Source organism: Acanthopagrus latus, chromosome 19 (assembly GCF_904848185.1).
Source record: "Acanthopagrus latus isolate v.2019 chromosome 19, fAcaLat1.1, whole genome shotgun sequence".
Taxonomy (NCBI): domain Eukaryota; kingdom Metazoa; phylum Chordata; class Actinopteri; order Spariformes; family Sparidae; genus Acanthopagrus; species Acanthopagrus latus.
Window position 1 is genome coordinate 9,946,865 of NC_051057.1, and position 26,031 is coordinate 9,972,895.

The following is a 26,031-nucleotide window of genomic DNA, read 5'->3' on the forward strand; positions in this document are numbered from 1 at the left end:
GACCTGGCAGGCGCATTAACTCAAGCTGTCTGTGTGGAAGGCGACCAGGCACACAGGCTGATAGAGGGAGACAGTCGGGCCGGAGCAATGTGCCGCCGTGAGGAGGTTTAATTGCTCCGTGTGCCACCAAAACTAACCCTCATCATCAGGCACAGCCTAATCTAAATAAAGTCTCTCGACTATATTTTGTCATTTTATTCAATTATGCTCCACGAGGCGAAAAAAAAAGGGTTCCGTGTCAAAAAATGTTCCCGGGCTGAAGCTATTACGCGTGTTTGGTTGAAAATATGATATGAAAATGCCGTAGTGGAAATTTAAAGTAGTTGGTGATGATCCCAAAGGAAAAATATGCAAACGTATAAATTGGTCTTTTTATCCCACGGGCTCGACCGGCCAACAGAACATCCTGATATTACCTAGCCAGCCTATCACCAGCGCAGCCACTTTTTGAGTGATGAGTCTCCTACAGGAACCAACAGCTGTATGTGCAAATCATGCATATAAATCAATTACCGGGGCCCTATGTACTTTAAATGCACCCATTAATTAAGCAATGTCAGACACAATGAACCGTGAAGTTCATTACATTTTTAGCATTCAAACCCCGGATTATTTGAAGAGCGCGTGAGAGAGAGGGAGACGGGTTTACCTAATGATTAGCCCCATAGCTCAATGTCGGGCAGACGCCAGCGGAGAAATTTCAGGAGAAAGCTGTGGCGAGGGGGAGACAGAACAGCGAGCGAGCTGTCTCAGCGATCCGCGAAGGGGTTGATCAAAAGGGAAAGGCGAGGATCGACGACAACTAGAAATGCTATCGGTGCCCGCTGCGCCTACTTTTGAACTTTCAACTCAAACAAACTCTCACACAAGCCGTCCATTGCAAGTTCTACCCAGTGGACTGACGTGAGTGAGAATTTTTTGTTTTTTCCACGCTTTGCATTTTCTCAAAAGCAGCGCGTGGCGAGATTTCATGTATGGAAAGTTTTCCTGAAGAGCACACTCACAATCTGAAAACACGAGAGCACAGACAAACAGTGCATTTCTGAGGTATCCAGAAAGCGTCTCGAAATCTTTCAATCCTTGAAGCGAGCCGGCAATAATAAAAACTTGGTGTTTTCCTTGCACAACGGCAATAAGCAGGTGTTTTTGTGTGTGTGACCTCTGTTTTGCTTCGTGCCCGGCCGCAGTTTGGTTCAAGTTTCTGTGAGATGACAGGAGAGGTTTGTGGAGGGGCGGGGGAGCTCGGAGAGAAGAAGCTGGGCCCAGCTGCCTGGCATTAAGCAATGACCTCTGCATAATGAAAGATGGCGACAACATTTCCCACTCATTACAAGGTTCCACACTGTGACAAGATTTGCATATTCATATATTTTTCCCTCCACCTCCCCTCCCCGTTTTTTTTTTTTTTTTTTTTTTTCACTGCAAATGATTTTTTTTTTTTCTTCCTGTGAGCAGGACATCTGCCTCCCTGACACTGCTCTGGAGGAGGAGAAATAAATAAATATGTGTGCAGAGAGGCACATGATCCATCCAGATGCCACAGAAATATGGCACGATGTTGACATCTCCCGTACACCCTGACCGTGTGTGTTTTCCGCGGTTTAAGCACCAGGAAATCATGTTAGGGGTCAGCGGAGAAGAATACAGCTTGGGCAGAGAAAAAAAAACCTGACAGAGGTCCGGAATTTTTATCTGTTTTGCATATTATTTTTTCTGCAACAGTGACATGAGTGCTGTTGTTACACCGGTGTTGCGGGTTACACATAGTTGGGGACAACTTAAATTCATGGAGGAGAGGAGCTGATTTCTTTCTAGTCTATAGGCTGAGGTGAGTTTTCTTTGTATAAATTATTCAAATAAATTATGTAATGAGGAAGAGAGGCTTGGAACATACATTTATTTACAGTCTGAAGTTAGAAAAATATAACAAAGTTTACATTTTCAATCATTATATGCAAAGACAGAGACTGAAAGACAAATGTCATACTTTCATTCAATATTCAAGATGACATTTTTTTCATAAAAATAAATATTATTCATGCACTAAAAGGCTAGTTAACACACATTCCAGCTTAATGTACTATTAGACTTCCCTGGTGGATATTGTGCTGTTGGTTTCCTCACGATCACGACGCCGACCTCTCCTCCAAGACACTTTTGTTTCAACAACAAACAAGAAGCTGCCACAAGTGACACTGGGTTAAATAGAAAATACACACAAGTATGCAAAGGCAGTTAAATGTACAAAGTTGTTCATCAAAAGAAATGCTTTCAAAAAATGCCCTTGAAAAAAAATGAAAAATCAATAAAGGTTTGAAAAGAGAAGAAGAAAAATTACACAAAGCAGCAAAAGTGCGAATTTGAATCCCTTTTATTTTAGTTGGGTAACTTTAATTCAAATGAATCAGGCTGAGCAGCACCCGCCAACCGCGCCCGGAGAGCCGCCGATCTCTACGTGCAGCATAACGATCACCGCAGCACTTCTGAATACAAACTGTTTTATGTGAATACCTCCAGCTGAGGGCTACATAAATATAGAATTAGACAAAGTGTTATTTTTTTCTTTTTATGTTTTATTTTTTAGCCCCCTCCTCCCCTCTTCTCACACTCTCCAGCAACATCCCCAGGTTGGGTTGGCTCTGAGCAGACGCAGGCACTTACTTCAAAAAGTTGCGGCTCCCTTATGATAGCTCTGCAAAAAGGTTTTCTTTTAACTTAAATCAGCAAATGTGTGGCGCGCAGACCTAGCGGCGTGTTTCTCTCCCCCAGAAATAATTGCTCCCAGGGATCAATTTGAAATTTAAATCGCGGTGAAATGGTGTTTGTCATTAACAATCAAATATTTGAACCATTGAAATACCTTTGCCCCTCTCTGCCCCCAGTTGGAAAATATTGCACGGGGGTGTTGTTTTGATGATGATGAAGTGAGAGGGCTGGTGGTGCTCTCAGAATAAAAAAAAAAAAAAAACATCAGAAGAGGGAAAGCAGGAGGAGAAACAAAAGCCATTCATCAAGAATTATGGATTTATATCAAAGCATTAACATATCAAAACAGGTACATAGACCAGAGGAGTATTCGCGCTTTCTCAGCTGCGTTGGTTCTTGCCTTCTCGGGCAGGCGTCATGTCGTACAGAGACGCGTGGAGAAAGTGAAAAGAACGGTAGATTTGAGGGGAAAAAAAAAATAGATGGGGAGAGAGGTGGTAAGGTAGGACAAACGGCGAGAGAGGAGAGCTCCCTGTCATCTCTGAGAGGCAGCGTCTCTGCTTAATGTTCATTAGGAGGCTGATTGAATTGGGGGGTGTAGCTCTGTCACTGTTAATGGAGTGATCTCTAATTGGAGCGCATTAGCTCTATAGGTTCTGGCTAGTGTCAAAGGCAGAGAAGGACGGGATGCGTCGAGTGAGCCCAGCACATCCTGTTAACTCTGACAACACACCAAAAACAAACACCGTCATCTGTCGAGCACCGGGTGAAAACTGATCTGATGACGTCCCCGTAGAATTATTCAAAGACGGACTGTGAAAGCTGAAAATGCCATCAAATTTCTTTTAAATTTTTCGCTTCCTTTTCAAGGGAAGACTTTGAGACTTTTAGGCTGGAAAAGGGCCTGTGGCTCTATCAGGAACTGAGCTGTTAGGTGTGTGTATGCGTGGTGGGCAAATGCGTTGTGTGTCCGTGTGCGTCGTGCCCCCAGGCGGCGACAGCGATGGTTTAAACATGGAGGTGAGGAACAACTTCAAGGCCAAAGTAAGGTGTGCTCCTCATAATGACGAGCGCGAACGGCCGCCACCGCCTCTCCGACAAGACCCAGAACTTGATCCGTAATGGCCGCCCATAAAGGAGAATCATCATCAATGAAAATGACAGGTTATTAAGATCCGATTTTAGGAGGAGGGAGGGGTGGGCGGAGGGGGGGTTCAGGCTTTAGTGTGATAGGTTAGCTATCTATAAAACCTTTAAAGCCCGGCCCTCAACGACATCCGTCCCGATTCCCATCTCCCCGCGCCCTGTGCCAGAGACACATGCTAATAAGCTCACAACCTTTAATTAAGCAATATGTGTAAGTAGGCAGCCATTACGGCCTGATTTGTGAGCCACTTCATTACACTGAGCACCGGCTAGCAGACACATATTCAATACAAATCAAGCTGGCCTGAATATTATCCTGCTTAATGTGAGGCCAATATTGATATTTTATCACTCGTGTTCTGATTAGTGACTTTTAGAATCTTCATTTTTCACTGTGTTGAGGCAGCGCTGAACACCTAACGACCTGCATTCATTAGAAGTGTTGCCGAACATTGTTTATTGGGTTACAAATAGTCTCTCACTTCACACATACTATTTATGTTTACTTGCAGAGGGATGCGAGAGCGATATCATTTACTATCATTTACAACCTTCCATCTTTGCACCTTTAAGACCATCTTAAAGTCCCCCTCCACTCAAAAATGTGTTTCTCCTCGTCCCTACAGTTGAACATTTGGGCTTCACTGTGTAGAAGGTGGTTTTCACATTTTTTTCCCCCCTCTCATTGAAAATGTGATTTTAAAGGGGCACTGTGTAGTTTAGGAGTAATTGTAGATATTTACATGTCAATGATGTATTAATACAAACTGAGAAATATATATATTTTTTTTCCATAACAAGCTGTTCTCAGAGAGAAAAATAAAAAGGAAACATCTGTTTGAAGAACACTGTTTGAAGCGAGAAATGTGGCTGCCACATAAAAACAAAGTAAAACAGAACAAAACTGTGTCTCCCGTTAAGGTCAGTTTGCTTAATCAGTCATAAAGAAAAAATAGTTTGTTTAGTTTGTTTAGGTATGCTACATCAGTTAATAAAGTTTTGTCCCCAAAACTCCATAGTGCACCTTCAAGAGGTGAGCGTGATTTGCGACATCACAACTACTTTGGAAGCCAACCCTGGCTCAGTATTCAGCCAGTGGGCAAAACTTCAAAACCTCCAGTTCACATACATGAGAATGGACTTTACAGTGAACTAAATGTGATAATTCATGTTGTTAAACCTAAAATAATTAGCATTTTCCTACATTGTGGATTTTTTAATGAGTGAGAAGGAACAGGTGCCATTTTAAGGCTTTTAGTCTTTCATGATAGTAATTTTGTTCCATGACTACAATGTCAGGCACATATTTTTTCATGTTGACCTTCATACTGCGTATGTTTGGAGGGAAAGCATTTCTTCTGACATCCAAATGTTTAGAACCCAACAAAAAAAACTACACGGCACACACACATTTTGTACTCCTGAGACAAAGCTGTTAAAATGTGGTATTTACTTTTGAGAGCGTGTTATTCTGTTTTGAATCTTTGAATTATTGTCCCAGCTGACACAATGTGTAGGTATCTAAGTGGAAAACATTCAAAGATTACCTCAAATTATCTTCAGAATGTGGAAAAATAACAGTCTTGATATTAAGTCGTCTACCTTTTGTGTTGCAGTTATATCTACTGAAGTTAGCATGCTAACCAGCTAGCAGCAGCCATTGTGCTACCAGTGTAAACACCAACACAGTCTGGACAACTAGATGCATGGTTAAACAAGCTAACTAGCTAGCTACAGTTAGCAGCAGTTAGCTGTTACTCTGATTATATGCTGCCCCCTGTTTGTATTTGAGCATGGATTCGACAGTTGACTGGTTCTTGCGTTCTTGCAGCTTTAAGTAAACCAGAAGATTGATCAGATGACTAACATTAGTTTAAGGTCCAACGATCTCTTCCTTTGCTTTGATATCATTGGTTGAGGTCTTGCAGTGCAAAACTGGAGCCACACCCGCTTCCTCCTACTGGCTCAACACGGTGGGACCCTGAGGGGATGAAACATGGGATGAAACTGTGCAAGTTCTGCTAAACAAACAGCACGTTAGGAAGAGTGTGCACAGGCAATAGAGTCACGTGTGATGAGGTTTACTTTTCTTTGTTTGTTCTGTGAGTAAGCTGTTAGAAAAAACCCCGCATTTTTTAAGATAGTAATTTAGCTGAATTGTAACCTAGAATCATCACTCACGTCCGAATAGTTTCTTCCGTTTCCGTAGCAGATGTGCAGCACCTGCGCCTCCCTTGTCCTCTCTCTGATTGGCGGAGCCCTGACCCTTGAGGGTCACCGTCCTGGCTGCGTCGTCCAGCACATCCACGTCACCAATCACCTTCAGAAACACAGCCGCTGAGTACGAGGCTCAGAGAGGAAACTTAACAACAAATGAACAATGTTAAACTTAGCTGTTCCAGGAGGCCCCGCAGCCAAATGTATCAAGCATCTCAAAGTACAGGTTGAACTTGGATGACAGTGACTGAGATTGGCAGGAGAACTGCTATTTTCCTCGAGGCCTGCAAGTAGTGTTGTCATGCATAGTCTCTGCCTCTGTCCCGGTGCTTAGAGTGAACTTGGAGGAGAAGCAGAAATGGAGACTTTATATGACACACTACCTCTGGTCCCAGAGGGGGAAACAGCTCTCACAACTCCGCGTTGGCCTACTTATGTACAGTGATATGAAATACAACTTAAATCTCACTGGTATGAGCAATGATAGAATGACACGATGTCAGTCTCTCTGAAAATGAAATATATTTCTTTTTTTGAGTAAATAAATGAGGAAAACGCATTCAGTGAAATGCAGAAAAAAAAAAAAAAACAACTGGAAATGTAATAAAATGATAGGTTGAGTCAAAATTGCTCCTGCATTCTTTCCACACATCTATATTTCATAGCAGCAGCATCAAGTAGTCATGTCAGAAAGGTAGGCTGGCACTTTTCTATAGTCGCAAATTACACAGATAGAGCAGCAATTGAGCAAACTTGAAAAAAAATGTGCCACAGAGTGCTTCTTTATCTAAAACTAGTATAAACTTGCCAGATAATTACATGCGGTGTACTTTGGAGAAGTCCTCCTGCTAAGCAGATATGGCTGCCAGGGAGGCATTAATCTCCTCATGCAACATACAGTACGTAGCCAAGGACACCCCCCACCCCCCCCCACCCCCCCTCCCCGCTCTCCCTCTCTCTCGCCTTGTCTGTGTCTCTGGTAGCCACACACACACACACACACACACACACACACACACACTGCATACCGAAAAAGACGGCACACACACAGCATACAGAGCACACTCACTTCCTGTATAAATCATATTCATATTTCTGAGGGCTGCCGATGACCTCACGGCAAATGAAGCGTGGGTCCTCAGCTCCGCAGCGGCAATCAAACGTGCGGCAGAGTAATTACAAAAGAGGGGTAGGAGGGAGAATTGATGCGGTTTGTCAATTAATGTTGCTGCAAGGTGTTTTTTTTTTGTTTTTTTTTCTCCTTCCTTCGAAAGGTTAACTTCTTCATATTCTCTGCTTGCTAAATTAGGTCAATATTTGGTCCGGCGAAGAGTCGTCGTCGTCGTCGTCGTCGTCGTCGTCGTCGTAGTCGTCGTCATGCGCAGACAAGCGGCTGGCTGAGTCACGGAAAAGGCAAGACAAAGGGTCCTTGTTAATGAGAGATTTGATGGGATATCATGATGATGAGGCGTCCCTTATGAAAGTTCAATCCTTTGTTGCTCTGCCTTCCATTTCTCATTCTCGGCTCATCATCGCCCCCGCCATTATGACCACTCTTCATCATATTTATCAACTTTTTCATCCTTATTATAAAAATCTACAAGCTATAAGGAGATACCCTCGAACTCTTGAACAAGTGAATACAGTGAAACCCCTTACCATGTGAATAAACTGCATACTTTTTGTTTCTACAAATGGTTAAGCACATCCACCCTCGAAAAAAAAGGGGGGGCGGATTGGGGGGGAAAAAGCCGAGCCGAAATTGCAGAGAAAAGTGTTTTTATTTATACAAGTCGCTGGAGATGCTCATCATCAGCGTTTTTTCCGAGCCATAAATAATTTGCGCAGAGAGGTAATATTCAAGCTGGCAGAGCCTTAGTTGTGCATCTTTAATGGAAGTTTTACAGAAGCTGAGCCAGTTCTTGCATATGCTGCTGCCTCCCATATGGAGAGAAAGGAGACAAAAGGAGCACAGTTGGCTTGTCCTATCTTTTTATAAGTCCGCCGACACTTAAATGCTAGCCCCGGAGAAAAAAACGGCACAGGGGGACATAAACCCACTGTGGTTTTAGGAGGGAAGATAATGACTTTGCCTGCATTAATTTCTTCATCAGCCATCTTGTTTCTTCAGACAGAGTGGTTATGAGGCCTTCTCTGAAGGTCCTAGGTTATATAGACGCGTTTCCCTGCATAATTCCGGCCCTAACAGTTGTTGTCAGCAGTGTGTTTTGCGAGTCGGCAGCTGGGGAACATCTGTTTATAGGTAATGAGCGTTTGAAAAGCAACACCTCACTTTACCTTTAATGTCTTTTATTGGAGCACACTGATGGGAACGTAGCGTTAACTTTTTTTGTATTGTCGTGATTCAGCTGGAAGATTCTTTCAACATGGTCAATATTACAGACATCTGCCTTGGGCAAACAGGCAGAATGAGAGCATATGATGGATCATTAATATTAACTTTCTTTAAACAGAATTCAATATGCAACTCAATAAAAGACTTCATTATCGTTATATATTTTACTTCACACCCACAACTCAGAATTTACTCCCTCCAATTTCTACTTCTTGCTAACGATGCAGCACTGAAAAAGGTAAAAAAAAAAAAAAGAAAAAAAAAAAGAAAACCTCTCTGGTTCAATAATGGCTGAATAAACAGCAGAAATATTCAGTTTGTCATGACTCTCACTCTCAAGCAAATCAAACAGGACACACCTCTCTGTTCTATTCCTTCCAAACTGTGTCTATAGCTCAGGGCACCTCTTCCAGGACTTGCTTTTTAAGGTGTTTGTTTAGACAAATTTTGGGTGTAAATTTGAGGGTATTATGCAAAGCTGCCAGCCCCCGGAGCTGTGGTCATGTTAGTCTAAGGGAGGAGCAAGACCTCCGGGGCATCGGTGTCCAGGACACTGCCTGAGAAAACAGAGCTCTTTAAAGGAAATGAGCCATCCGTCAATATTTCCTCAGTAAATGGAAACAGACTTCTTAAGTAGCAGGATTAGTCTTTTAACTAAATGGGACAGAGGATGGAGTCACGATATCACACAGTCAAATAAAGTTTGTTTGTTTTTTTTGTTTTTTTTTGTCACTGTCCTCCTCCTATTTCAAGTGTCACCTGTGGTAATCTCAAAATAGAATATCAAAACAACTATGATTACAGCAACTAATGATATATGATAATGATAATAATGAGACCAATATATTTTATTGCCCTGTGCTGAAATGTTAAGACAAAAGTTACGATATGTATTTGTAATGCAAGGAAGCCTGTGTGAAAATGCCGAATACACTTGAGCATATTTGGCTTAAAGTAAAACAAATTAGATTAGCTTTTATTGCTCAAACAGGATTCATGCTACTACATAGTACCGCATCTGCGAACGTAGCAGTGTAACCACATCACCATAAAACATGCTATTATTCGGATAAGTGAATAAAGTAATAAGCCTATACGGGAAAACCCATAAAATTGCTTTAGAATGTCATAAATCTAAGAACTTCTCTGCGTCACTGTGGTCACTGCAACTCACAGCAGAGCCTCTCTATATTTTTCATCTATTTAATTCTTGTAGAAGTGCCGGCACGGCTGTTACTCCTCTCTGAGGAGCTGTCACCTTACATCTGAAGGCCAGTTTGTACACAGCACCCTGTCGCAGTGTGTGCATCGCTGCCAGAATTATATAAAGCACTAATAAAATCAGCTCAAGTGTTCTTGAGAGTGCCGGGGATTGCCCTTTGGTGATTCCTGGATCTTGCTCTATACATAAAAAAAAAAAAAAAACCCAGTCTGTATATTCAGGGGAGGATTAGTTTTGAATATGTAGAGCGGGGGTCCACGCTGTGAGGCGAAGGGGGAATGGCATCGCGCTCTCTCGGCGGTGCTGAGCGTCGGTGTTATCGCTCCCCACTACCAGCGGGTGAAAGAGGACGCCATCGGCATCGCTTGCTACTGGAGGTCCCTGCCTGTTAAGTTGCGAGCAGCAGACAGCAACACCCAAGGGACGCAGTGTGTGTGTGAGAAAAAAAGAGAGCAACAGAGAGATAGAGTGCGTGTGTGTGAATGTGTTTCCCAAGGACAGTAACACCTATCTTTCACTTAACGTGGCCTCCATGAAACTCCCCTCACAGTTTGAAGAATGAAGAATCAGCACAGCAGATACGATTTTTTTTTTTTTTTTTTGCACGTTGCAGGAATTTATTCTCCTGAGCGCGTCCGGGTTATCAGTGCTGTAAATTTTTTTGTCGTGAGCGTTTTTTTCACACCGAGAGGAGATCTGCGTGCGTTTGTCGGCGTCAACCAGTGTGTGTCGTTTGAGTCTGAACAATCCCCCCCCCGGATGTCTCATCTGCTATGCACAGGTCTAGAGGCTACACACACACAGACGCACACACACACACACACAGATGCACACACAAGACAGCGCGACACCAGTAATAAATATACCATGCTGTGTGTTTACTCACATAAGCTCACCATCACTCAAATTATGACGGAGAACCATTAGAACGCAAAAGAGCCTCAGAGCTAATTGTTAGCGCGTACCACCCCCCTCCTCACTCACTCCTCTGACATTCAAACTTCAAAATATTAATTTTGTCGGGACGATCCAGGTTGCTCTTGGGCGACTGACAGAATGATTGAGGAAAGGCATGACTTCTCGCTGCTGCAGCAGTTGTCACAAAGCACTACTTTTAATTAGGCAACAATCTGTGAGCCAGTCTGTTTCTGACCTGCCTGTCTTGCAGGGACTTGGAGGACGAGGAGCTAAATATAAGTTGCGATAATTACAATGCGCCGCGAAGTTAGGCAGCATTGTGTGCTTCTTCTTTTTTTTTTTTTTTTTTCTTTTTTCTCCCCCCTCGAAACCAAATTACATTTCATCATAAGTCATAACACAGTGTTAAGCAGGACGGGGGCGCTGGAATTTTTATTATACCGCACGGCTTTAAATGGTTGTTACAGGCGAGGCCAGGGAAAAGGTGAGTTCTGTTGACTTTTAGTCGACATCCACATGATGAACTAAGTCCCGATTCGTTTCTCTGGGCTAGTCCTGTCATTACCTGTTTGAAAAGAAGCAATCATTTGAATGTGGTTTACCCGAGGGAAAAATAAAAATCTGTCACAGTTATTCACCCTTTCAGACCACAGAGCTGTACTGTTGTCTTCTGATTGTTGTGGAAGCACAATAATGAACTAGCGGCTGCTTCTGTTTGTGTCCTCTGCTCGGAGAGGGAGGAGAGAGAGAGGGAGAGAGGGGAGAGGAGGGAGTGTTTTGTGAACCTCCAACCCATCTCTCCACCCTTTTTTCCTCTCCATCTATTTGTCCGCTCCTTCTTATTTCCCTGCCTTGTCCTAGGCATGTGCTCTCTCTGTATTTACGGTTAGGCATTTAACTCCATCGCCAATGTGATAAGGTGGAGTTTACCCAAATACGACCTTGAATTTATTGTAAATCCAACAATAAAATGAAAATACATTTTTGGAACCTCGTAATTTAATAATACAAAATTGGTATCCCACCTCACTGATAACCCCATCTGGCTGGCGGAGGAAGTGCCTGTATCTTTGTTTCATCCCGCTCAGGTACAGGGTGAAGATTGCCACATGGGTGCTGGTCTCTCCCTCTGACAGAGGTGCACCCTCCCTCTGGGGTTCACGAGGGGCCGCAGAGCCTGCTGAGGGGTCGTCTGCTGTCCAGATATAGTCATAGACAGCCACCTGATCAAGCACACACAAACGGAGATATGAGATGTATTTGTGACAGTGTGTCCAAAAAGCTTGTGGAAAAGCTCCGATATCCAAGGCCTCAAAGTGGGATAATAAATAGTATTGTATTAACATAATAAGACGTAAAAAAACACAACAACAATGCATTAAAAGATGAAGGGAATCATGTAAAAATACTCCTCAACCATCGCTATAGCAGTTACTCCTCAAATTACTCAAGAATAACTGGCCGTGTCTTCTAAATCCCATGTACAACATGTTAAAATCAGACAGAGCTGTACCCTGTAAAGAGCTTAGATGATTTTTTTTAATTAACTGCAGCCACCAGATAAGCACCACTGGCGTACAGTACACCAGCACACTAATTCCTTGCAGTGCCTGAGTCCTATGGGGCCTGATCTGTGGCAGGTAAAGAGACAGGTTGTGTTTGTGATCATGCATACATATGTATAATCCTGATGGCAGGCTTGTTTATGACTCTTTGTGTGTGTGTGTGTGTGTGTGCGTGTGTGCGTGTTAGGGGCTCACACACACCTGTAATGCGCTGCCCCTCTGCGTTAGGGCGAGACACGTGGAGCAAGCGGAGCGTGTAACACGTTATATAGGTCATGTAACTCGAAGTCATTCATGTGTGAAGATCATGGAAGCTCTGTGCCGTACTGGAGAAGGCTCGAATGTCTGATCTCGCGCGTTATGATAGATCTTACACATCACATCAACTGAAAGACAAAATTGTATATTCATATGCACGGGCAGTAAATGTAACCCAAACCCTAATCCCAAACTGTACCCAAAACCCAACCCCATACTGCCCCGTATAAGTAGCCCATTTGGGAGACTTTTGAAGGGTATTTGTGTGTCTTTGTATGTGTATGGGTGCCATATGCACCACAATGCAAACATTAACTCTCACACCACAAACTTATACCGGGGCAAACATCATGCACACACACACACACACACACACACACACACTCCAAGTTGCTCACACACAAACTTCACAAACGCCTGCTCAGAGTCACAAAGAGGAGGAAGTTTTTCAAGCAGTTTGCAAAACTCAAGGTGACCCCCTAATTGGCTGCGTAATTATGATTCGTCTAAAATTACGGGGAGAAAAAAAAAGGCAAAAAAGGCAAACTCATTCAGCTGGGCCATGAGTGGCAGGGTCAAGCTGAAGGAGAGGTTTAATTTGGTGGTGTATCGATGTCACCCCACACTTATAAACGGTTAGCCAAACACAACTCTCGGCACTTCACCGAGAAAACAGTGGGAGCCATTACCCCCGCTTGCAATTAGAGACACTGCATCAACTGCAAACCAGGCGGCCCCGTGAGTAGAAAGGACCTCATTGTCATAATGTCAAAGAGTCATGAGGGCAGGGAGAAAGAAGACTAGTTAGGAACATTTAAAGAAGAGTGTGTGTGTGTGTGTGTGTGTGTGTGTGTGTGTGTGAGTCTAAAGGGGAGGTGGGGACGCGGGGACGCATCTCTTAAATGCTAATTAAGACGCTCATTAGTGGAATCGTCTCAACTGCGCCTTGCCTCTAGCTTGGCCTCGGCCCACACTGGGGGAAACTGATTACCTGAATTCCTGAAGTAATCAGCACCTCTGCTAGGCAGCAATCAGTCTGTTTGGATAGTGTGTGTATGTTGATTTGCTGTTTTTGGAGTGTGTAGTAAAAACCCCTAGATTTCTTCCTGTGTCGTGGCTCATTATGACAGTAAGAGCACGCAAACATTTTGAAGTCATGAAGGGGAAAACTGAGTGAGAAAACATCCTTGCTGGTCACAGGAAGTGTGCCCATGACCCCGTCGAGGGGTTTCTTAAACCCAGCTGTACAGCGGTGATAGAAGCACCGTGGATTGAGCCTCTGTACTCTAAGTCACTTTGGTTAAACACACCTGCTTAAATTCCCCTGTGTGGTGTGCATGTGCATGTATTTTGGCTTGCATGAAAATAGATTTTTTTGATGTTAGCCATGCCACCATCCTACGCTAATTAGCACGTGAAATCCAGTTGACAAGACCAGACAAAAGCCTGAAAAGGTGTTTGTGTGTTCGGTTTGGGTGATGCCATTACATGCAATGCACCATGGCTCTCAGGATGTATCACTGCTGAGACACAAAAAGGAAAGAGCATTAGAGGGGCCTGTCTGCTCGACACTACTCTGTTCTGGTCTGTTGTGTTGCGTTATGGTGCTAGCCTGGCTTCTAGCCCTAGCTTGAGTGCTCTCTCCACTCCACCATTGTTCCATTTGATAGCACTAAGTGACTGATTTAGGTTCAATGCCTGCATGGAGCAGACAGGCCAGCTGTGGGTTAAGCAGATAGCATTCAAGTGAGCTAACCCAATTCAAACCCAATCAAGCCAGGATTTATTGTTGGGGTCTGTATTTAGAAATCTGATAGAGTCTGCATCAGTCCCTTGACTTGCATCAGGAGAGACGGGCCTTATTTCTTTTAGCGGAGGACTATAAACGGCAAACCATGTTTTCCAGCAGGGACATAAATTTCAGAATTTGTAGACATTACCGCAAATGCAGGCGGAGAATGGGAGGGAGGGACAGGGGCACAGGAAGTGGGGATGGCACAGCTGCAGACGAGGCTCCATGGTTCACAAATATAGTCTGTCTGTCTTTCTGGGAGAAGATGCGATTTCACACCTACCGAATCACACCATACCACATATGAATGCAGAATAAAAGCCACCGGTACTTAAATGCAGGCGCCTGTGGATGGCTTTTCTTTTTAAGAATCCACTGTGACTTGTAATAAAATTTGACTGACCTGTCAATCATTTTTATTCAAGCGCACACAAATATAAAGTCTGTCAGGAGATAGATTTGGAATCACTTCGCTTCTTTGGTTAGTTTGAGGCCCCCAAAAAATAGGCATCACTGCCTGGGAGATAAAAGGATACATACATCTAAAAGGGATATTCCTTTGTGTTATATTTAAAAAAGTGACCCATATTCATGCCTAAATTAGGATTTGAACTTGCAACTAACAGCTAAAAAAGAGGGCAGATGGTTTCTGGGAATTAAATGGTAATTTTCCACTGGGTGACAGGCTGGTCTAGTAACAGCTATACAGTGTATTTTATATATTTATCTCACATGTCCTTGACTGTCACAAATATCAGTGTCTGACATTTTCATCCATTTCGTGATGTCGGATATAAACACAGTGTCTAGAGCTGGCCATTATTAGAAAAGGACATTTCTGCTCTGACCCCATCCAGCATGTCCCCGCCGACAACCACAGCAGTTCCCAAAACTCGACCCGGTGACCTCGCAGAAAACTTTGCTATGATCAGATGATAACCAAAACACAGTGTCAAAATGGGCCCAGAGAGGCACTCACAGATAACTAATGTGGGCCTTAATCCACCATTTTGAACCGCTAGCATGAGGGCCAAGTTTGAAGAAGTGCTCAGATCGTTTACTTAAGTAGGCTGCCAAGCCAGTGCTTAGGCCGAATCTGTGTTTTAACATTTGTAAATGTGGAAGCACTGGACATTTTTCATGAGGGACCACAGCGTTCCACCACTGGAAAATGTGACACCGCAGGATATATTTAAGGAGACCTCGGAGTGATTTTCAACCATGTTTGTGGCAACAAAAAACAGATATTTTTGACAGGAAGTCAGGCCAACTCTGTGCTGGTGGCGACAAAACCGGGTGTTTTTTATGAGACCTGTTTGCGGCGACCAAGACAGGTCTTTTAAGCAAAAACAATATGTTCTCCTAACCCTAACCAAGTTATTGTTTGGCCTAACCAAAGCATAGGGGTACGAGAAAAGGATTAAAATGCTCACTTATCTGTGGTTTTGCAGAAACGCACTTTGCCAACATTAGTTCTTCTTGGGGTAACTTATCAAACATGCATAGTGGAGTAAAGAGTATAGTATTTCACTTTGAATTGTAGTGTAGTACAAAGGGGCAGAAACAGGAAATAATCATGTAAGGTACACTTCAATGTTAGAACTTGAATTGAAGTGTACCACTGGTGAGAAGAATGCATCACTGAAGAATGATATAAAAAGTAATAACAAGGTCCTTTCCATAGGTATCAAATATCAAGCTTTTATTGTGAAAAGTTTGACTACACAGGCGTCCACCTAAGTAAATAGTTTTGCATTTGTGTGTGATAGAAATACCTGTGTGTGCGACCGAACTGAAGCGACGAGAGAGGGAAACGTCTCAGTGGGCAGGCAGGCTGAGCCGGGCTGGCGACTGTCCAGCACAGGAGCCTAAGGCGTGGGCACGAACAGGCCTGTCAGTCCCCCTGATCCTTTAATGATTGATCCAAACTAGATAGCCATCATTACCATTCGTGCGCTCTCTCTTCCCCAGGTCTCCCTCCCTCTGTCTAATTTTACCTTCCATTTGCATGTTCCCATGAACTAATTAAATCTTTCCCCTGTCTCTCTCTCCTACCTCTCCCTCGCTCCGTCTTTCGTTCTCTCCCTGTATCCGTTGGTATGAAAAATAATGCGGCACGTTTTTGGCACATTATCGCGTATGAAATGTGAGGGAATAATGGATTCCAGTTGGTTGAAGTTCTCCAGACCCCGCTCGTAATGACCGCCACAGAGGCAGACACAGTGAATGCCATACCTCCTTTTTCTCCCCTCTCCCTCTCTTTTCGCCATCTTCCTTCTAAAAGACGAAAGTGACTGACCTTCCCACTGTCACTGCCACCCACGCGCTTTCTCCAGCCGCTTCCCTACCCTTTGCGCAGTCACACGTCGGAGGACTGGGCGTTTTCCCTCCTGCCACCACTGTGATCATTTTGGTTTGTAGTTCTGTCCCACTTGGCTTTAATTTACAGTGGGAAAATAATTAGAATCTCACTTTTGCGAAGAGTGGAGTGAAAATGTAAACAATGCTTCCCTGCGGGCGGGTGCTTCATCACTTTGACAGGTGCATTTGAATTTGCCTGGGTGGCGGACAGGCTTGGTTATTTATGTGTCAGTCGCACATGGAAGCCCCGGCTGTGGCTGGGACTACGGTTGGGACTGAGACAAGGGAAGAGATTGGAGCTGTGTGGAGTGGGGGATATACCTTTAGATTTGGGAGAAGACCGAGGATGGTTTTGGACCTGGTGCTTGGAATGGGGCTGTGGCTGGTTCTGCTTCTGCTAGACAGGGTGATAGTCAGGATCGGGAATGGAGCTGGATGTGGAGCTGGATGTGCCATGGCTGAAGACAGATTTGTAACTGTAACTAAGAGGAACGAGTACAGGTACTAATACCTGGAAGAAGCTGGAATTAGGAAGTGAAGTACAGCTCGGTCTGGCGACGGGAATTCGGATGTGGATGGTGCTCGAGTAGGTTTGGAAATAAACAGGAAAAGCCATATATGGGCTTGGCTGGTACCCGCATTTTGTAATAAGTCTGGAGTATTTTCAGCACTCGCATCCTTTGAAAATGTTTACAAGGTGCCAAGTCATCTAGTTAGTAGCCAGTTTTCTCTAAATAAATTTTGATGTTGTACCAAAGATGAACCAAATCTGAGTCACTGAAGTCTTGGCACCATAACTTACGTAGGAAGCACATAGAACTACACATTTGAGCAGTTCTGGTTGTTGTTGGTGGGATACTTCATTTAGACCACTGCTGCTGATTAGGATAGGTCGGCTTGGTAGCACTCACACAATAATATCAAATACGCCTGAACATTCAGAGAGAACTCGGACACGATCCACTCCATGTTCACATATTCATTCAATTTTTATTTATTTGTAATGTTTACAACTAGACTTCATATAGAGTTTTACTTATTCATATTGATGGTAGTTTTGCATATACACATATTTCCGTACAATGCAGTCTTGACTATCTTTGTTCTCAACCACTCTTTTACTATATTTGTTCAGTTTTTATTATCTTGGGGTCCATTCCTATTTGTACACACCGGCCAAGGTAGATGATTCTGATGGTTTCTATCACAGTGAATTGATCTAAAACAAACTGCTTGTCCTTGATATTATTTATATGAAACAGAACATTGGTCAACATTGTGTCCAAAGCTTTCATTTTCAGCTGTTATCCTAAAATGTCTGCAATAGAATCACTGTAGTGGTAACATCAATAGTTATTAAAACTGTCCATTTATTTGCATCGTGGAGATATGTAAACATATTCGTGTTGCCATTTTAACAGTAACATTTAAACATAAGTAAAAACAACTTACCCATCTTAAGTTTCTAGTTTTCTTTTTTGCTAGCATCTTTAATATCTACCCAATAGCACACCTCGGTCTTATTGCTAGTTTGGGGTAAACTTAAATTGTTACTTTCTTTAGCCTGTGGTTCAACAGATTAATTAGGTCTCCAACTCAATGTTTCGTGAACATTTTAAAAGAGCATCTTTAAAAAGACAGTTGGAATGTATGTAAGCTACTGTGTGACACAGGGGTTTTCTACCAGGAAGTTATCATAAACAAATATTGTGGTTCCGTCTATTGAACCTATGTCATACAACTCCAGGCTGCTTGACTTGCACAGACCTAGTCTTCGGAATGGACCAGGCCTACTGGTGCCAGTGATGCTTGTCATTAATAATGAATAAGAGATTTAAGGATCATTCTTTTGTATCAAGCAAATATAATATCAGGGCAATAGGAACAGGTTAGGAGAGGGGGTTTAATACCACTCGGCTGTCAAGTCAAATATGCTGTGATGATCATCTATCAGTTTTCTCAAATGTATGTCTAACAGAAATGGCTGATCTGCTAACCCCGACCCTAACTACTTAATGAAAGCTACTGTTTCTAAAACCGAAGCATTGTTTTTGATAAATATTGATTGTGATAGCCTCTTTCTTCCTGTCTCGTATTTATAGTGTGGCTGTAACGTTGTGAGGTGTCACCATTTGACACAGATTTGTCACTACATTTCAAAACAAAAGGCGGTGATAACATGGAAAGCACAGATAGAGCAGAAAGGAGCATCAATGATTATTGCCAAGTGAGAGAAGAGGTAGACATGGTTGCTTCTTTTGTCCACAGATCCTCATCCACACACACACATAGGAACACTCATCTACATGCTAACGCACACACACACACACACGCACACACACACACACTCACATCCATGCTCGCAAACAGACAAAGCCTCACACAGTGAGGCAACGCATGCGTGCATCTCCAGGGCCTGCGGGCGCTTGGGGCTAGGCAGCAGGGAGTGGGGGGCGGGAGGGTTGTGGGGAGATGGAGAGGAAGGGGGAGGAGAGGGGAGAGGAGTGTGCACTGTGCAGAGGCTGTCTAAGCTATAGAGGGTCAATCCCTCCACTCCACCACCACCTCCGCCCGCCGCTGTCTGTCAGAGCTGGCCCGGGCTCAAGGCCTGACTGCTGAGCACTGGGTTCATACCACAGACTGTATGTAGGCGCGCACACACACACACACACACACACACACACTCACACTCACACACAAACACGGCAAAACAGGCTCATGGACACTCGCACACATACGGTTCACGCGCTCACAATTTGAAATAATAGGCACGGATACTGTAGTACAGATGCACAAGGTTTATACATCGGGGGTCACAATGCACAAATGCTTATTCACAGAGATATTAATGCATGCACTTGCTTCACGCAACACACACACACACACACACACACAAGGCCAAGACATGCTACAGCACATTGCACATGGCTGGGAACAGACCAAACCACAAAGCATAAAAGACCACCGACATACATGCATGGATAAGCCAAGCAATGTCAGCCATTAGGATCGAAATAGATATGCTATTATTGTAAATTTGGCCAATATGTGGACGGTCAGCAGATATAATTGGAGCAGCTTGAAAATGGCATGGATGCACACTGTCTGCGTTGGGCCTGATTTGGCTGAAGCAAAGGTCTGTGTCTGGTTAAACGCACCACTGGACAAGACAGGCTACCCATTCATATTTGCATGCAGGGACGCACACAGAAGCACACACACGGAGTGACAAAATGGCTAGTACGCTACAGTGGCTTTCATCCACCCTCCCCTCATTATATAAAGCAAAGATCACTATATTTCAACCTGAGTAATCATAGTCTAAGTGCAAAAGTAGCACAGACCAAATTGGACTTCGAGAAAAGAGAAAAAAAAAAAGAAGATAAACAAGCAACGATGACTATATTTACAGTCAGAATAAACCGAACAACTTTAAAAGAGATTATCCAGTGAGATAGTATCTCTGAGTGCCTGAGATAATCCAGAAAATAAGATATGCATAATTCACTGTTACTAATCTTCTTAGCAGAAAATAAAGCCTACTCCCATGCAGCCTATAGTAAACAACTCGGATAGTAGCCCATCTTTTACTTCCACGCCACGTCTGACTCAGCCAGGGCCCCAGGGAGATCACTTTTCCAGGTTTGTTCTGGAGCACATTGGAGTTTACCTGCAACTTTATTTGACAAAGGGAAAATGTGTGTGCTTGGCTCTGTTCACCGTGACCGAGAGCTACGTTTAGATCACATTTCTTCAGGTCAAGGGTCACTAACAAAGGGAATTAAAACACTGAGCGCATTAAAGGTGCGGTGCGGAGGATTTGGAGGATCTATTAGCAGAAATGGAATATAATATTCACATGAATGTTTCTGAGTGGTATTCCAAGTCCACCATGTTGCACCACCGTGTCAAAGCACAACTGCACATACGTATCCCCGAACCTGCAGCTCCACGAGACATAAGCCAGATGTAAGTGTTGCTACTATGCATTTGTGTAAAGTGAAATATTAGCAAGAAGATGAAATCAAGGAATAATATGAACAATAACTGTGAATTCACATCTTCAACCAGAGGCCAATCATGTACTATGTAGATTTATGAAATCTTACACCAAATTAATTCATAGGTGTAGCCTCCTCCTGCTAATCCTTGCAAATGTATTTTACTCACTTAAGGTGTACGGAACACGTATTTTAAGACGTTGTGCTCCCTCCTCAAAATGTCAGGAGCCCGGGCTTCGTATTAAGATGCTGCAGACAGATGCCAAACTTGAGTGTTGCCTTTGATATCCAAAATTTGACTTTGGAGTAGCTTCAACCTAATCAGGCCTCGGAGGCTGGAGGTGATAAGTATCCAAGCCAATAACCGAAATGAGGGCTGGGAATCAGTAAGACGCGCAGACACATACACGGGCATGCATGCACATGCACGCACATGCACACTGTCTCTTTAAGGTTATGAGTGAAACCCTTATGAAAAAAAAAAAAAAAAAAAAAACCTATCTCTCCTCGGGATGTCATGTGGGGCTGTTAAGACGCGACACCTGTCACAATCACCAGACCTTCCTCATCCCCTCTGGGCCGCAGGAGGCGACCAAGGTCAAACTCTTTAAAGGAAAGGAAGGGAGAAAGGGGAAAAGAAGTGACTAACGACGGACAGTCACAAAGAATCAGATCTGTCAAGTGAAAGCTGTAAAAGCTCGGCGGTGTGTCTGAGCGAGCATTTCATACTGCATTGTCTTTGTGTGCTTGCAAATTACTGCATATGTGGTACATTGCGATCACATCCCACACAAGTGAGTTTAATCTTAATGAAGCGTTTTGCTTAAACTATAATCTATATCTGTAAGACTGATATGAGCCAGGTGCTTTGGTCACAAAACCCCCAGTGTACTATGAGTCCTCTTTATTTTGGCTCCGTGACTGCAGTGCTCGCTCTTCAATAGTCAATTTGTTGCCTTCTGTTTTTCATTATGGGATGGCAAGGGAACAGGCTCCGTAGGTCTTGCCCTGATGGAGGAGGAGGAAGGAGGGGAGGCAGAGGGCGAGGAGAAGAAGGGACGGACGGAGGAGCGTTTCAAAGTAGTGAAAACCTGGCGTCAGTAACTTCTTCCAGCTGGACATGTTTTGACAGCTGACGAGCGAAGCTTCATAAGAAATTAAAGGAGAAAATCTCGTTCTCACTGATGGAGTCACAACCATCCCCTCCACCTCGTGATGTGAAAGTCAGCTAATAAGCACCTAATGTGAACATGTCGAGTGTCCAAAACAATCTGAAGAACACAGCGTTTTGAAATAATCTCAGAGAATCTCAGCCTGATCATTTTTTGTGACACCGAGGTCGACTGTACTGCCGGCTGCTGACTTAAGGCACTTCTTTCTTTTGCCTCTCTTTCGCTCCCTCACTCCCTCCCTCTTCTCCCTCTGACAGAAAAGCCTGCCCAGGCCCGGGCTTTGGTAGATAATGACATCCTCTCCCTGGATTAATTGTGAGGGACACATTAAGCAATGGGGCTGACACTCCCTGTAATTAAACTATTCACACCGACGAGTTCATACTGGAACACTTTCTCCTTTCTCTCTCAATCTGCCGCGCTGCAACTGTGGGCCTGTTTAGAATTGGGATGAGGCATTAAAGTGGCTGTTTGTGAGGTTAGCGGGATCATCACCTTGGGGAATTTATACAAAAACAGGAGTAGCCCTTTTCCATACACATGTGCTGGCTTGGCATGACTTGGTGTGTCAAATGGTAGTGGTCTCTCCATTATAACAGTGTTACCTGCATGAGGGTGTGTCTGATACTGGTGGCATACCTGTCTTGAGCAACCTACAAAAGCAGCAGACTCTTAAGCACTATTTAATATTGCACTCTGCAGTGGTTGGTGTGGACCAACTACATCTCATTATGGATTGCATGAAGGTGCTGGTCCCATGTTGCATCTCATAGCTTGAAAAATGGCAGGAGACAATGTTAGCAGTTAACGTTTCTGCAGACCAGAGATATGTCCAAGGTTGACACTTGTTGCAAATGTGGCATATCATGTTCACATTAGGTGCTTACTAGCTGACTTTTTACAAGACAGCCGCGCCTTTCACAACAGTTATGTTCTGGATAGAATGATTATGTTAGCTGTAATGTATGTAGCATTGTAAAAAGCATACTGCATATGCTAAACATGAATTCCATCGGATTTATTTACTGCTAATCAAATACAGTTACCGTGACATTGCTACTCCTTATTGAAAAAGAGAGCTAGAAATTGCAACCATTCAAGAGACAGTAAAGGTGTCAGGAAGCACTCTCCATTTGTGAAAGAATATATTTCCTCAAGAACCTCCTGGATGCATAAATGTCAAACCCTCAAACAAGATTACTCCTACTTTTTCACATGTAATGTCTAGAGAAATACATTACATATCCTACATAATCCATAGAAACTGTGCACTTTGAGATCTTTGGCTGGGCTCTGTGGGCTTTGGAGATGCATCCCCCTTCTGTGATTCGATACACCAAAAGAACAGTAAAACCATAACAGACAGTGTTTCCACTAATGCAACAAAAATTAGCGTTCAGTCATACCGATCGCCTTTCTCACCATTTTCCCACCCGAAATTACCTGTGCATGCAGACCGACTGAGTAATAGCTCACCTTGTGTCCATGACCTCACATGCCCAGGTCTCATGAGGAAGCTATTGTGTGGTGCTAAACAGAGGTCAGAGAGGAGGCATGTGTGTCACAGAAAACAATGCTGCCTGAAAAAGGAGTGCAAGGGACAGAATAATGGAGAGCAGCTCAGCTCCCATTGCTCATTTAAGGTATAGAGGTAAGCTCAGGGTGCATGTGCACAGGAGGCCCTGTGACAGCGAGCACTTGTTCTATTTTAATCTCGCACCACTTCAGATCGGCCGGTCTGCGTGGTTGTGTTTCACGTCCATAAAATCTTCTACGTGTGAATTGAGCAGGAGGTGAGAGTGTACGCGAGTGTTTGATCTTTATCTGTTTTTACTCGTCTCCTTTTTTAACCACTGTGCCCCGCTTTCACACATTACTGCCCAGTGAAGTCCATGACCTTTTCAGGAACACAGGCACGTAGCTTCTGCAGTCATATCTCATATTGAGCTCCCTAATGCTCCGACTGTGGAAGCTGTGCTTGCTGCTACGTCGCCCCTGTCTCCTTGCCTGCCTGCCTGCCTGTCTGCCATGGCCTGGGGCCACTGGGGCCCACAGCGCTGTCCGCAAAAAAAAAAAAAGAAAAAGGGAAAAAAAAAAACGTTGGCTGTAATTGAAGAAGCCACTCTAATGTGACACGCAAGTGCATCGCGCGCGAGAGGTTTGCTTACATGTACTCACATGTACATATGTGCATGATGGTCACACAGAGCAAGCTTTGGAAGAGGTTACGGGGGGGTTGGGAGGACTTCGGTGACCTCACGCCTCACACACACACATACACACACACACACACACACACACACGGTGGACCAATAGATGCCCTCTGACTCTACGCGACCTCCTGCGCTGCTGAAGCACTCAGCTCCTCCCCTCCTCTCCTGGTGTTCCTGTGTTGCTGTTATGGGTTCCTGTTGAGGAGCTGAGGGTTCTATTGTTGTGTGACAGCGGTTCCTGTGTATCCTGTCTCGGCCCGCTGCTCCCTCTGTCCTCCTTCCTCTCCAAAGTTTTTTTTTCTTTCTCCTTCTCGGGTTTAGATTTGCATCTCAGGTGGCCTCGAACTCACTTTACTGTACCATTCGCACAGCAAGAGAGAGAGATAAACCAGATGAATTTCTGGCTGATGCGTACTGCGTTCATTTTTCTTTTGGGTGTTTCACAAGTTTATGATCTGCAATGAACTGCACCACTTGTCACGTTATTTTGTCTGAGAGGCAATTCAAAATATTTCTCGATTAACTCCTGCAACGAAATTAAATGTACAATTTGTCTTTTTTGTCATGTTAATTTGCAGGGAAAGGGAAGGCCTTGATGTCTCTTTGGTCAGGTGGTCTCATGTCACTGCTGTGGGTTAAGATGGAGAGCACATCTTATATGATTAACAGCCAGCCTTGCAGACTCAGGTTATCATTAGCATCCCAATCTGTGCTGTTTGACTCTCAACAGGTTTACTCCCCACCAACCACGCGGCTGTTGCAAAGCACCTTGGGTGTTCCCAAACTCGCCCGCTGGTAACCCATTACCTAGACATACGGAGACAAACGGCGCGAAGGTACGCAAATGTTGATGCAATCAGGTTGTGAAAACATCTCCGGGGCCACCTCACGAGCCGCTTTCCCTCCGCCGTCCCCTCCTCCCCTACTTCTTTTAATCTCTCCCTCCCTCCTTCAATTATCTCAATGTCACCACCACCATTGGGAAAGTTTCCTTTTGGTGAATTAACGGGAAAAGAGCTTTGCGGCGGGTAGGCTGGCTCTCTACTCTGTCATTGTCATAGCGGTGGCTCTGACAAAACAGTTTGCGTACCTGCTTAAGTATTACAGAAATTAACACCTCCCTTCCAGGTACAGTAATCAAGGGGGTGACGGGAGACAATTAATTAGGTCCATCTGCATCACTGCCTTTACATAATTAATGGGGCTCATTACCGAGGCACTAGTATGATGTGAAGCATGCTAGCACTCTCACTAGCTCAGAGCATGATAGTAGTAGAAGCACCCAGGAAAGTAAAGAGTTTTGTTTGTTTGTGCGCTTCATTTTGTACAACTTACCTCTGACTGAATAATCTGCAGTGTTGACTGCAGTTTCCTGTCAAACCCTGCAGTTTTGGTGGGCTTATTCTGCAGGTTTCTGTTAGCGTCCGTGCTGAGCCATCCTGAAGCATGCTAACCAGATAGCCCTGGCCTGCCTGGTGAAAAACTCAGGCTAGCAGTGAAAATACCAATAGCCAGTGGCCCAAGCTCCCACTTGGAACCGCTAGCTGCACGGCTAACTGAGCTAACTCGCTCAAGGCGACCACTGTTAGCAGCAGTTACTCTGGTGGTCTGGCTGCTCCTCCATGTTTGTTTTAAACTTAGTTTCACTTGCAGTTTTCGGATTGACTTCGGCTTTTGACTTCAGACAGCAAGCAGCAGTTTGCTCATCACTATATCCGTTTTTTTAGCAAACAGAAACACATATTAAACACTAAGTATTGTGAATGCAAAAACACATCTACGTTGCTGTGCTCAGTGAAAAGCAATCAACCACACGTCACTGGAGGGATATGAGAAGATTACGATAATTAAACAAATGCCACATCCATAATGTCTAAGCAATTTACTCTTGCACACTTCGTGTAAAAGGCGTGACGTAAAAAGCAGCGAGGTACAAAAAGTGAGGTAAGTCTGAAAGAATTTCAATTATGAAAAATGCCATAATTGGTGTGTGAGCTAATGCCCCCTCTCTCAGCTGTTATCCACAACACTTGGGGCTAATGATCTTTAACGGAAACTCATTCTTTCCCTTCCTTCCTGTGATCAAATTAAAGGGCACACAGGT

General features: G+C 43.9%; 1 protein-coding gene across 1 annotated transcript in view; it reads right to left on the reverse strand.

The window, feature by feature from the left end:
* Nucleotides 1-4,714: 4,714 nt before the first annotated feature.
* Nucleotides 4,715-26,031, reverse strand: part of ofcc1 (orofacial cleft 1 candidate 1) — a 96,386-nt gene continuing 75,069 nt past the window's right edge. The window contains exons 23-25 of the mRNA XM_037080177.1: nucleotides 11,591-11,788; nucleotides 6,034-6,172; nucleotides 4,715-5,833 (exon numbers count right to left, since the gene is read on the reverse strand). Of these exons, the coding sequence (XP_036936072.1) occupies nucleotides 5,760-5,833; nucleotides 6,034-6,172; nucleotides 11,591-11,788 (411 nt within the window). The 3' untranslated portion in view covers nucleotides 4,715-5,759. The remainder of the gene's footprint in view (nucleotides 5,834-6,033; nucleotides 6,173-11,590; nucleotides 11,789-26,031) is intronic.